The 13,526-nt window shown below is 47.8% G+C and overlaps 1 protein-coding gene across 19 annotated transcripts in view; it reads left to right on the top strand.

Moving 5' to 3' along the window:
• Positions 1-13,526, top strand: part of PTPRT (protein tyrosine phosphatase receptor type T) — a 1,148,549-nt gene that overhangs the window by 1,082,340 nt on the left and 52,683 nt on the right. For all 19 annotated transcript variants that reach the window (XR_012061742.1, XM_072944247.1, XM_072944255.1 and 16 more), the window contains 3 exons: positions 5,942-6,018; positions 10,079-10,115; positions 11,477-11,574. Coding sequence is in view for 18 of the 19 variants with exons in the window: in XM_072944247.1 (XP_072800348.1) it covers positions 5,942-6,018; positions 10,079-10,115; positions 11,477-11,574 (212 nt within the window). In the remaining variant the exon portion in view is untranslated. The remainder of the gene's footprint in view (positions 1-5,941; positions 6,019-10,078; positions 10,116-11,476; positions 11,575-13,526) is intronic.

Here is a 13,526-nt window from a genome sequence, read left to right as displayed (position 1 = left end):
TAAGTCAGTTGCCCCAGGTGACAGACCTCAGGTCTGCCTTCAGGGCCTATCCAACCCCTTACCACTCTCCTGCAAAAGGCAGCAGTTTGCTGCCAATCTTGGGACGGCACAGGCTGGATCTGCAGATGGGGTAAGAGGTCAGCGGTGGGAAGAGGAAGAATTTGAGCACAGGATCCAAGCACACTATGCGACTCTTGTGCAGAGGAAAGAGCCTTGGGTCCCAGACCAGGTTATAAAATCAATTGTATGGCTAAAAGCAAGGGACCCTGCCCTTTTCTGGTTCTCAGCCTTTTGGACACAAATATGAATTCATTTATTGAACAATAATTATTGAACCCCTGCTAGGTGCCACACACTCAGAAAATGCGAAGCATTGTGGGGTCTGGTCAGGCCTTGTTCTCTGTCAGTGGTGTCCCGAGGCTGATTCCTACCAGCTTGCAAGAGCTGATGGTTAAATTTTCAGGAATTTTGTGGGCTCCTTGATGCCATGTTGGTAGTGTGAAATCAGCTATGGCGGAAGTATTTATATCACAGGGATCAGCAGATGTTACAAATCAGGGCCCTTTTTCCTCCAGAGAGCTTTTACCAACATACCACTGGTCTTTGTCCTGAAACTACAAGGAACGGATTCCAGAGGGACAATGCTTCTGTTCCCCTAGATCTGTGTTCGGGGGCGTTCTCTAGGTCTGCACGTCTTTGCAGTTTTGTCTCCCCTTTACCTGTGGCCACTAGTCCTCTCCTCCCCCCAAGCCAATGTCTGCCCCTCTCCCTCCTCAGCTGAGAGCCAGGTGGAGCCAGGCTCCTGCGCCTTCCTCTTACCTCACCTTGGAGGAGTTTGCATCTCCTCTGTGTGACTCCGCCCTGTCTTGAATATCAAACAGAGAGTAACGGATTAGCTGTTTCTCAAGCTTGCAAAATGTAGATAGAGCATAATGAGCGTGCCGGGCTGCTTGTAAATTACTTTGTATAAACGCCTTCACATCGCCCGCTGCCCCATCTCTCTCCATGTGCATGTGGATAAACACAATTCTTTATCCTTCTAATTATATAAAGGTAGAAGAAGAGGAAGACACAGAATAATATTCTGGTGGACCTGTAGCCTGAATTCTGCCCTTCGTTGAGTACACACAATAGATCTTTGCCTCTGCAGAAGGATGGATTTACACTTTGGACAGAAGGACAAATGGGAAGCACTAAGTTTCTAACCGTCTCAGCCCTCAGCTCACTGCCTGCCTCACATCCAGCCCAGAGCCACCATTTATTAAGCACCTGCTGCATACCAGGCACTGTCCTCACACTTTTTTTAAAGAGTAGTTTTCGGTTCAGAAAAATAGAGCAGAATGTCCAGAGAGTTCCCATAGACCCCTACTCACATTCAGTTCCCTTGTTATTAACGTCTTGCATCAGCGTGATACGTTTATTACAATGGACAGGCCAGTGCTGCTCCATTAGTGTTAGCTAAAGTCCACATTGGCGTCCACTCAGTGTTGTGCAGTTCTGGGGGATTTTTTAATGACATGTATCCACCGTTACAGTATCCTATGGAAGTTTCACTGCCCTAAACTCCCTTGTGCTCCCCCTCTTCATCCCTCCCGCTCCACGTCCTCGGCAACCACTGATCTTTTTCCTGCCTCCGCAATTTTGCCTTTTCTACAGTGCCACAGGGTTGGAATCATACACTATGAAGCCTTTCAGACTGCCTTTTTTTCACTTAGCAGTATGCGTTCATATTTCCTCCATGCCTTTTCATGGCTTGAGAACTCATTTCTTCATATTCCCAAAGAATATTCCATTTTATGGATGTACCACAACTTGTTTATCCATTCACCTGCTGAAGAATGTCTTGGTTCTTTTTAAGTTTTGGCAATTGTTAGTAGAGTTGCTATGAACATTCATGTGTAGGTTTTTTTGTGGACATAAATTTCAACTCATTTGGGTAAATACCAGAGACAGAAATTGCTGGATCATATGATAAAAGGATGTTTCATTTTGGAAGAAATTGCCAAATTGTCTTCCAAAGTGGCTGGACCATTTGGCTTTCCCATCAGCAATGAATGAGGATTCCTGTTGCTCCACATACTTGCCAGCATTTGGTCTTGTCAGTGTTCCGGATTTTGGCCATTCTATTTGATGTGTAGTGATGTCTTCTTCTTGTTTTAATTTGCAGCTCCCTAATGACATATGATATTGAACATCTTTTCATATGCATATTTGCCATCTGTGTATCTTTTTTGGTGAGGTGTCTGTTCAGATCTTTTGCCCATTTTTTTAATTGGATTGTTCTCTTATTGTTGCCTTTTCAGAGTTCTTTATATACTGTGCATACCAAGTCCTTTATCAGATATGTGGTTTTCAAATACTTTCTCCCAGTCTGTGGCTTGTCTTTTCATTCTCTTAATGTTCTCACCCCTTTCATGCCTACGTTTTCTCGTCTAATCCTCCCAACATTCTGTGAACATGTAGTACTGAGCTATACAGCATTTTGCTAAGGAACCCAAGGCTGAGAGAGGTCAGAAGGTCAGTTGACTTGCTAAGTGATGGAGCTAAGCGTCGAACCCAGATCTGACCTATAGCTTCAGACCTCACATCACCAGAATATCCTACTTGCCGCAGGTTATCCCATATGGGAATAACTCTTGAGCATTTTGTACTAAAGTACCTCTCGCAGTCTCAGGAAATAGTCTCTACTGGGATGCCCTGCAGATCCCATCATGGTGACTTGCATCTAAGTGCCTGAACAGAGCACAGAATGTTTTCTACGATCTAACCCCCGCCGTCTCCTCTGCCTCTTCTCCCGCTGCTGGTCCCCTCCCACTCCATGTGCACAAGACGGGAAACTGTTTGCAGCTCCCCCAGGGTCTTTGCTCTTCTAAGAACTACGCTGTCACTTCTGCTGTTCTCTCTGATGGAAAGACCTCTCTGTCCAGTGGTCAATTCCTCATTCACATATCACTTAACAAAGCCCTCTATTCCCCACTGTCTAGACCTTGAAATTCCACTTCTGTGTACAGTCTATCTCCCCCACTACGCTGACAAGCCTTCTGAGCACTTTAAGAACACCTGCTTCATCCCTTCAACCAGCCTGTACACAGTAGGTGCTCAGGGCGTGTGTTCTTAATGAACGGATGAAGGGGTGATGCTGGCAGAGGCCATTATCTGGTGGTAAGAGGCGCCTCTCATCTTTAAGAATACTTAACTAAAATAAATAAGTTTGTTTCTTTTTGTTTCCTTAGTTAATCATGTTTGCTTTCAGATTTCAAATTTCATTTTGTATTAAAGGAATTCCCTTTCAACATTTTAAGCCAGCATCTCTGTTTCTGATGCTAGAGACCCCAGGGGCAAGCATAACAATAAATAAAAGAAATTTTTGAATCAATAAGTCATTAGTGAAACCAATGAGTGAAAACACATTATGCACTTTCACTTTTTTGAGGCTTACAGTTTTTGTAACCTGCTGGTAACAAGGCTGACGAGTCTGAGCAGCTCAGAGTCAGATGTGAGGCCTTGTGTGCATGCCTGCTTGGTGGACGTCCCCCAGAAAGTCCCACTGCCTGGGGCTAGAAGACTGCAGGAGCTGGGGACCAGCTATTTGCACAGACTCCAGGAGTAGTGCTTGGGAGATGCTAGAAGTCCAAGGACAGCACATCATGTGAATGGAGTGGGGAATCAGGGTCACATGGTTCTGGGGTAGAATCCCAGCTCTGCCGCTTGCAGGCCGGGTGACCTTGGAAACTTGCTTAACCTCTCAGAGCCCCAGGATCTTCATCTGTGAAATGGGAAGAATAAAAATACTACATCATCACGGTATGATTGTAATGATCTACAGAGCTCTTTGGAGGAATAAGGGATGGAGTGAGGTGATGTAAAATCTCTGGTGTCTACCATGAATTCCATGAAGATTAGCTTCAAACTCCTTCCCCACCTCACACCCCAGCCCCCACCCACCAAAAGGGCTGACTTAGACCTTCCACCTACTCCCTCTGGTTGCCTCCACTGAACTCTTCCCCACGGGGAATAAGAAAAGTGGCATCCAGCATATCTCAGAATCTAACACAGTGCCTGGCTCAGTGGGTAGTTTGAATTAATTACTTGGTTCATTAATTAATGGATATGAGGCAGTTTCCTGTCCATCCTTGGACCCATTCCTTGCCTTCTCCTGCTCCACCTTCTGCCATAGGGAATTGACCTCGGCAGGTTGCACTTCTCAGTCTCTCTTGTCAGCTGGCTTCTGGCTGGGTTTGGCCAATAATATGCATTGGTGGGGGATCGGAAGGCAGGAGAAGAGAAGCCAGGGTATTTCTGCCCCTCTGTCCTGATCGATCACCCACTTCTTTAGCAGTGAGGGAGACTCTTCCTTCCACCAGCTCCCACCAGAGAGGCCCACTGCAGCGCCAGTTTCCACAGGTGGTCCCCGCTCCTGAGCTCTGATACCCTCGCTTCCTCCCTCTCTCACATGGTCCCTGGGGAGGCAGTGTCTTCTTGCTGGTGTTTATCTCTGTAGAGTTACTTCACCCTCCTCTGTTTGACCTCTCAGCTCTTCCACCACCCAGGTAAGCACTTCTCTGTCATTAATTCCCTCTGCTGTGTACCCTTGAAGTGCTTTCTAGTATCCTGCTTAAAAAAGACCCCTCTTGGGAATCAGGAGTATCTGATCAGAGTTAAGAGAACCCCACCCTGCCAGGCTCCACCATCCCCTGGCCATGTGGCCAGTCAGTCCTTGGGAGCCTCAGTGTCCTCATTTGTAACCAAGGTTAACAGCACCCAGCCTGCTTCTCTCCCAGGATAACTGTGAGAGTCCAATGAGATAATGCATTCCTATATTCGCAGAGTGCTTACTGAGCACCTGCCTCATGTGGGTGCAGACGATGGAACAGGGAACAAGACAGATGATGTCCCCGTTCTTGGGGGATTCCAGCTAGTAGTAGTCGAAGTGCTTATAAACTGCCAAGTTCTGGATGTGTTAACAGGATGAGCTGACCCAACTTCCTTGGTCCCCATAGACCCTCGGGGATGCCCAAAGTTCTCCAGTCCTGCCCTAGAATAAAGTGGACTGGCCAGTGGATGCAGTGACATGCGGTGACAGCCAGCTGAGCCCTTCCCCGCACCAGTCCCAACCTGGGTGTTCTGTTGCGTGTGTCTGTTAGCGTGTCAGAGCTCACTTTAATTAATTGTAAAGGATTAGCCTGATCCTTCAGCTGTACTAGGTGGTTTTTCTTTTTGTAATGGTTTTTATTTGGTGTTATTTGAAGCAAGCGTGCCATTGACTAAAGCCTGCAAATCTTGTTTATGCCTAGATCGTGTTTGGAGTGGTATTCTCCGTGATACGATTTTTAGCTATTGATGACCTCTTCTATAATAATTTAGTCAGCTTCACTTGAATGATAGTATTGATAACAACATGTAGCCAACAATCTATTTGCAACAGTACTCCAAGAGGAAAAAGGAAAGCAGTATGTGCACACGTGGAAAATAGGTAAATTTGCTGGTTTTAAGCAGGCATGAAAATAGAGCGTATTAATTCTGATCCAACACTTCTCGTTTCCCTGGGTGTTTCCACGTGGTCTCTCCTGCATTGTCCTCTGGAGAAGGTATTTCTATCCCCATTTTAATGACAAAATCACTGCTATGTAAAGAAGTAGATGACTCTCCCTGGCAGGTAATGACAACATAAAAATCTGAAAGTCAGGAGGGAAAAAGAGAAGAGACGTAGACGGGTCCTTTTTGAAGCATAGTGATCTCCAGAACCTCAGCTTCCTCATCTGTAAATGGCGATAAAACCTGAGGGGGGTGGTAGGAGTCGAACAAGAGAGCGGGTATGTCAGTAGCATGGTGCCTGGTTTGCAGCGACTGAGAAGTGGTAGCTCTGAAGCAGGGCAGGGCCGGCTCCTCACCCCCAAGCCTCTTATCACCCAGCCCCTTGTCTTCTGCTCTCTTGCCGCAGATGACCATTCTCGAGTGAGGCTGCTGGTGCTGGATGGAGACCCACACTCCGACTACATCAACGCCAACTACATTGATGTAAGGGTCTCTGTGGGGCTGGGATGCAGGGCTCCGGGGTTGGCTGCGGCTGGCTCAAGGTCTGGGCCTGTCCCGATTTGCTCGCCTGGAAAGTGGCGCTCCCAGAACACATCCAGAGAGTCTGGCTCTTGCCTGATTTGTGTAATTAGTTCTAACCCAAGTTGATTGCCCATCTAAAGCTGCATCCTCTTTCAGGCCGGCTGGAGTAGCCTGCTCTGCGGGACCCCAGGACTGCCAGTCTTATTCATTCACCCATTGATTCATGTGTGTGTGTGTCTGTTTACCCATTCATTCATTCCTTTGAAGGTACGGCCATTTATGCAACAAAAACTTGAGAGTTCCTCCTGTATGTTAGATGCTATGGGAACCATAATGCTAAAACTGCCATGGTCTCTACCCTCTGTAACCTTAGCAGGAAGATAAGCCATGCACATCAATAATTCCAGGGCAAACTAGAACGTGGTGAGTGTCATAAGTTCAGATAAAATGCTCCAGGGATTCAGAGCGCAGTGGGGGGAAGTCACTCTTCCATCAGGAATGCAAAGTGTGATGTGAAGCAAAACTTCAAGCGCAGGTAGAATTTAAAATCAAAGAGGAGGAAGACGAGCCTCTGGCCAAAGAACAGCACAAGCCGAGATGCAGCACGGGGTGCCGAGCTGCTCAGTTTGAGGGGAGCAGAGCCTCTGTAATGGGAATAATGGAAAATGAGGTTGGAGCTGGATCAGTCAGGCTTTGTTTTGCAGGCAAGAGAAAGCTATTAAAAGGTTTTGATCAAGGAGGTGAATGGTTCAGAGCTGAGCTTTGGGATGGTTTATCTATTACCAACAGTAAGAAAGAGGAGAGACAAGGATTAAGACCCCCAATTAGGAAAGGGGCTGCTATGGCGTTCCAGAGAACACGGAGGAAGGGACTAAATATGCCAGGAGCCGAGAACGGCTGTACATGGAAGTGAGAGCATGTGCACAAGTGGAGCATGGCCGCTGGGACCAGAGAGCTGTCCCAGCACGACCCCTGCAAGCCAGGCTCTGCAGGACCTCAGCTCAGAGCCCAAGGACCTGGACGGAATGCTCAGAGATCTGCCTTGGTCCACTTGACCTCTAGCGTTTTTATAGACAAGCGGTAAGATACTGTGGCATGCTTTTGAATTCCCCCTAATCTAGGCTGAGCCAGATGACTCATCAATTCAACAAATATTTATTGGGCCTTGTGTTAGGCGTTTGCCTGTTTGCCCTCATATCCATTCCTTATCCCTTGTCCTTCCCCATTCTGTTTTGTGTTGCTGGTATGATTTGGGGTGGGGGATGGAACGCAGGGAGGAGAGCAAGCTGACCCCTTCAAGGAAGGTGTGATGGGAGGTTGGAAGGTGAAAGGAAGGGAGGAGCCATTGTGTTTCTCCTCCTCTCTTGTTTCCTGGGATGGCAGCTCCAGCAGTGGCTACATCCTGTCTGTGACTCTGGCTTCCATCAGACAGGACCACTGGAGTTCCAGCCCCGACAAGGTGGCCCCAGCTCTGGGACTCTGGCAGCTTCTTGTCTCCTATTATCCACTGGGTCTAGGGATGACCGCAGCCCCCTGCTGTTGCTGATCTCTGGGTGGCCCCACCATTCCCTGTTTCGCAAATGGAGGGACAGGAAGGCACCAAGCACAAGCACCTTCAGGCACAGTGTTATCCGTGCAGTTTGGAGGGCAGGAGAATCACATCAGGGTGAACCTACTATATACTCCAGCAAAGGCAAAACTCCTGGGGTCTCTGTGTGGATTCCTGGCAAGACACAGCCTAGGTAGCTGTCCATGGCTCACCTCTGTGCCCGGGTTCCCATCCGGCACTCCAGAGGGCCACCTGCCCGCCCTAGAATCATTTATCCATAGTTGGATCGTGACGATCCATTAAAACGACTCCATTTGGATAATGAGCTGGATGGGGCCAGCCCTGTCTACACCTCCAGAGGCCCTGGATCTGTGTCATGTGAACCATCCCGCTGGCAGGTTTGTTTGCACACCCGAGAATGTATTGGCCCCTTGAATCTGTTATAAATTACCAGTCTGGAAATAAATATCGTATCTGGGTCCCCAGTAAGTAACAGATGCATGAGTGCAGAGTGAGATAAATGCATTTTGGACGCAAACTTCTTTCCCATTGCTCACAGACAGATGGAGGCAGGCCCAGTGCTGGTTTGCAGTCGATCCGCGTGCTGTGTAGGTGGGACTTAAATGAACTCAAAGTTCTTTTAAGGTTAGGAAGTTTTCTGTACCAGCTCCTGGCAAATCCCCAGAGGAGCCCCAGTTGAGCAGTACATTTCCTTTTATCTCCATTGCTGAAGAGTCTTGCGGTTAGAATGTTTTCTCTTCAGGGACTGTATGGGTTCTTGGAGGCCAGAGAGGGTCCCTGTCCTCGAATGCCACGCAGCACGCATGCACTCATTTGGTATGCATTCATCAAGGCTGATGGCCCAGGCCGACTCCTCCGTGCTAGGGACACAGCCATGAGCAAGCCTGTTACAGCCCTGCCCTGTTGGACCACACAGCCTACAAGGGACAAAGCCAGGATTCACACCCAGGCAGTTAAGTCCAAAGTCCACACACATAGCCACCATGCTCTGCTGCCTTTCTAGTTGGTCTCTCAAGGGCTTGTTTATTGGGCATTTGGTCTGAGTTTCACACTGTGCTAGGCTCCACAGAAAGTTTTTTTAAAACTTAGGAGGCAGTTGTTTGTCCTCAAGAGGCTGACAACCTCACTAGGAAGACAGGACCACTCGCAGAGTTTAGGTGGGGCTGTTGATTCCCGGCGGTTGATCCAACCGTGCTAGCCATGACATTGGCCTTGGGCTGGCACTGATGATCAACCCAGGAACCCCTAGAATATGCCTAGTAATTAGAAAGCACCTTCTAAACAGTTATGGAGCAGGTGGAAGACTGAGAAATGCCCAGGAGACTCAGAAACGAATCTTTGAGCAGAGAGGAGACCCAGAACTTCAGAGATACCACATCTGTTTCTCCGTAATCCACACAGATGGCCATTCTGGTTTATTTCCCGAAGAAGAGGACCTTGAGGCAGCTTAGCCACCTCGACAGAACGGAAAGACTCATCATTGTTTAAGACAAACATAGGTGTTCATCAAACTTTAGGGCTTGTTTTCTTCTGAGACTGTTAGCTCTAAAAGAGAGTGTTGATCTCAGGACCATCAACAAACTCTCCACCAACAGGCTCCATAATTGGCATCTGTATTTTTTAAATGTATCCATTCATTTGTTTACTCGGGGAGTCATTCAGTAAAAACTTATTGTATTCAGTGTTAATGTACTAAATGGAGATTGGTCTCCAAAAGGCACACTTCTACCCAATATGATACACTTCCTCTCTGTAACAAGACAGGGGGCCCTCGGTGCCTACCACCCACAGGCAAAAGAAAAGATCACCTTCAGCCTTTCCCCAGTGGTGAGGGTTATGGGGCACCAGCAGGGCCTATCAAGGACTCCGAAATGCACAGGGAAATCAGAAAGTGGCTTTGTCCGTCTCCAGGTCACACCTACATGGGGTCCTCCCCAGGGAACGGGACTTCAGTTCCAAGCTCAGTCAGTGTGGCTTCCTTCCCAGTTTTCTACCTCTGATTGTTACTCATGCAAGGAGCCAACAGTGCAATTGTTTTCTTCTCTCGGGTGTCCTACCAGGCTTTGAACAGTGTGCTGCCTGTAATCGTGGCTCGGGGAAGACTTGGTGGTGGCTGATGTCCCAAAGAAACCTGAAAATCCCTTCTCCATCTCTTTCTGGGTGCATGGGCACAACTGATGCCCAGCCAGTTTGGGCTCACAGTCCAGGGCTCCAAAGCAAGCCTGTCTGGGCCCCTCCCAAGACACTGCAGTAACTGCTGTCACTTACTGGTTGACGAAGCATTTTACCTGCAGTATCTTATTTCATGTTGCCACTTTTCTGGGAAATGTCTAATGCTAGTCTCATTTTGCTTGTGAGGAAGCCAAGCCTTGAGAAGGATACTTATTCATGTTGTGCTTTTTGAAAACTCAGACTGGAGGCCCCTCACTGTGCTTTTCTCCTGTTATCCAGGGGTACCATCGACCTAGGCACTACATCGCAACTCAAGGTAAGTGCCCTCCTCTTCCTCCGAAGGGCCCTTGCCTTGCACTGGAGGAGAGGAATGAGCTTCTGCTGGCAAAGAAGTCACATAGGAGCAGCGTTGGAGAGCCTGCAGAGGGCTCGAGACTGTTCATTTGTTTGTTTGGGAAGGAAGGTGGTGACAAGGTCGGTGATGGTGGGGGGGGGGGGTTAAGTGAGTGAGAGAGGAAGGAGGTGTCACCAGGAAATGATCAGGAGAGACGGCCCAGAGGGGCAGACCCAAAGCATCGGCCTCAGGCTTGTGCCATCAGTGTCCACCATCCAGAAGCGGAGCTGGTGTTACCTAATCTCCTCAGTGGGTGTGTGCCCAGGAGAGAGAGGCAGCCAGCTATCCTGGAAAGCCACTTACCAGGATGTTATCAGAAGGCTTAAAAATGACTGTACCTCTCAAACGGTTCTGGGAGGAAATCCTGTGGATAATTATGTATGTGGACAGTAACATATGTAAAGATACTCTGTACAGTGTTATCTATAATAGGAAAAAGGTGAAAAGTCTTAAATGCCCAAACAAGTGGTAGATTGGTTACAGTGTGATATTTCCACATTATGAAAAATTATGCAGCTATGAAAAATGTCATGGTTGGTAAGAAGTTTTAAGAGCATGGGAAAATACATATAATATATACATATATATATAATGCTTATTACAGTAAATAAATACATATATACATATATACACGCACACACAGAAAAATGGCATTCAAAATTTTGTATCAAATACACATATTACTCTTATAATTTTTAAAATGATGAAGGCCCTGGATATTGAAAGAGAAATTTCTAAGGAAATTGCTTTGGACTCTCAGATCCTATCTCCCATTTCTTGTCTGTTTTTTTTCTCCTTTCTGTCCGGGCTCCAGACAAATGCATTTGTCAAGCTCAAAACTGGGCATCTTCTGTTTATGGTCTCAATATCTGGCCCCTGGCAGCTCCTCTGCCCTCCTACTCCCTCACCCCAATTTCCTTCCTCTTTCTCATTGAGGTTCTGGAGCCCAATTTTTGGAAACTCCCTGAAGCTGTATTATTAACCCCTAATACCAAGTGATGGGTCAGTGGGAAGGCGGGGCTGGAGGAAGGGGTCTGAGCAAGGGGAGGAAGAGAAGAAGCTGCAAGCATTTCCAGTGGGTGCTGCGGACCCTGCACTGGGATGTGGCTTTTCTCTTGCACACTCTGACCTCACACGCCCCTGGCCCAGTCTCAGCTAGGATCCCATCAAGGATTGCTGACCTCATTCGTGCTCACCCATCTAGAGCCGATCAGTGGAGAGAGAAACAAGTCTCACTTTCTTGCAGTTGCAGTCTTTGACCCTGTCACTGTCTCTGTTGGCAGGTCCAATGCAGGAGACCGTAAAGGACTTCTGGAGAATGATCTGGCAGGAGAACTCGGCCAGCATCGTCATGGTCACAAACCTCGTGGAAGTGGGCAGGGTAAGCCCCTCCTGCGGCTACCTGGACAGAGGATGCTGGCACTGCACTCCCTGGCATCTCTCTGTTTCCAAGTGGCTCCTGTTCCACATTTCACCCTCACAGCAGCCTCTGAGGGAGGAGTCCTCACTCCTGTTTCACACTCCCCTTCCTCCACCCTCGCCCTCCATTGATGACGTCATCTCACATGCTCGGAGGAAATTACAGCCATCAGACGTGAACACTCTCATCCTCACACCACAAAGCTGCATTCTACTTGTATCTACAACCATCTTCTCATTCCTCCCCTCTGTTACCAGACTGGACCATCAAAAAAGGGCTGTTTCTGTTGACCTTAAAAGGTAGAATATTGACTGTTTCTTATGGCTCATCCTAATATAATAGAAGTGACTCCTGTCCTTTCAAAGGCAATCCTATTGCCTTAAATCACAGATAGACTCCAAGAACTTCTCGTTCTCCCCTTCTCACTTGGAAAGTCACTCTCTTCCTCATTGCTAGATTACTTCCCTCAGCAAACAGCCTGAGTGCCTTCTCCTTCAGAAACAGAAAGCAGGCAAACAAAAGGGATCCTCTTGTCCTTGCTTTTCTGCCAGACTCTGAAGACACACGCGGGCCCTGGGTCCTCCCTCTTGTTTTCTTCCACCCACTCCAACGTAGCTCCTCCCTCCATCCCACCCGCAGTGGTACTGTCAGTATCCCCAGCATCCTTCATGTTGACAAATCCAACAGCCATTTCTCTCTTCTCATTGTACTCGACCTCCCAGCAGCATCTGACCCTTTGCTCCCTGACCTCTAAACCTTGATGTTCTTCACAGTTCAGACATTGGTCTCTCACTCTGCTCTATCTTGACGCTCTCCCCTGTGGTCCTTAGCTACTCCCAGGGCTTAGAAAGGGGACTGCTCTTCCCAGCTTGCTCTTGCCTCCTTGGTACACTGGCATGTGGATGGGTGGGCTTCTAGGTTGAAAGGCAGAGGGCGCACATACACTAGAATCGAGAGGGCCTCTCTAACTTATGTCATGAGCTAAGCACAGGGTGGGCAGGTAAGTTTTTGTTTTGGCAAGAACCAGATAACCCATTAAAATAGAGAGTCCTGGCCTCCCAGGCAACCAGAAGAGGGAGAATCTGGGCTGTCAGTCATAATTCAGCAAAGGGCTGTGGCCATCTCATAGCCTAATAGGAATTTAGGGCTAGAAGATACTTTATCCTTGAGCCCACTCCTAATTACTCCATTCCTCAGTTTCACAGATGAGGAGACAGATCAAAGGGGTGGAGTAGCTACCCACAAGTTCCCCAGCCAGAACCTGGCCATGACCTCAGACTTCTGACTCTTGATTCCAGTGCTCATGATCTGTCCACTCAAGACTGCTCCTCAGGGACTCGGACCCAGGGAGCAGCCACTGTGGACAAAAGGTCCAGCCCAGGGTTTAAGAATTCAGAGGCAAATCCCAGCCTGTTCTGTAACATATCTCACGTTGGAGACAGAATCCCTTGATGGGTGGGAGACAGAATCCCATGAATCTAGTTTGGATTTGGGGAGGGGACAGAAGAGCAGTCTCTTAATGGAACTTCTGCTAGGAGCCAAGCACTGTGCCAGACACTTCATTTTATATCGCAGCAATTGTACGAGGCCATGTTCCAGATAATTACTCACATGGCCTAGCTTTGCACCCTGGCTCCATTCCTTACTAACAGTTGACCTTGGGCAATTTTCTTAGCCTTCTTGTGCTTCTGATTCCTCATCTGTAAAATGGGGCTAATAATACTATCTACTTCATCAGGTTATGGTGATAAGTCATTAAAATAATCCATATAAAATATTAGTAGAACACTTAGTGAACAGGGTTAGACAGTGTGAGCAGTTATAAGTGTTGGCTCTCGTCATTAATAGGAAGCTGAGGCTCAGAGAGGTTTCAGCACTTTCTGGAAGCTACAGCTAAGAGTGTTAGAGTGAAG

This window comes from Vicugna pacos, chromosome 19 (assembly GCF_048564905.1).
Source record: "Vicugna pacos chromosome 19, VicPac4, whole genome shotgun sequence".
NCBI classification, from domain to species: Eukaryota; Metazoa; Chordata; class Mammalia; order Artiodactyla; family Camelidae; genus Vicugna; species Vicugna pacos.
This window is presented reverse-complemented; position numbering and strand designations above follow the sequence as displayed.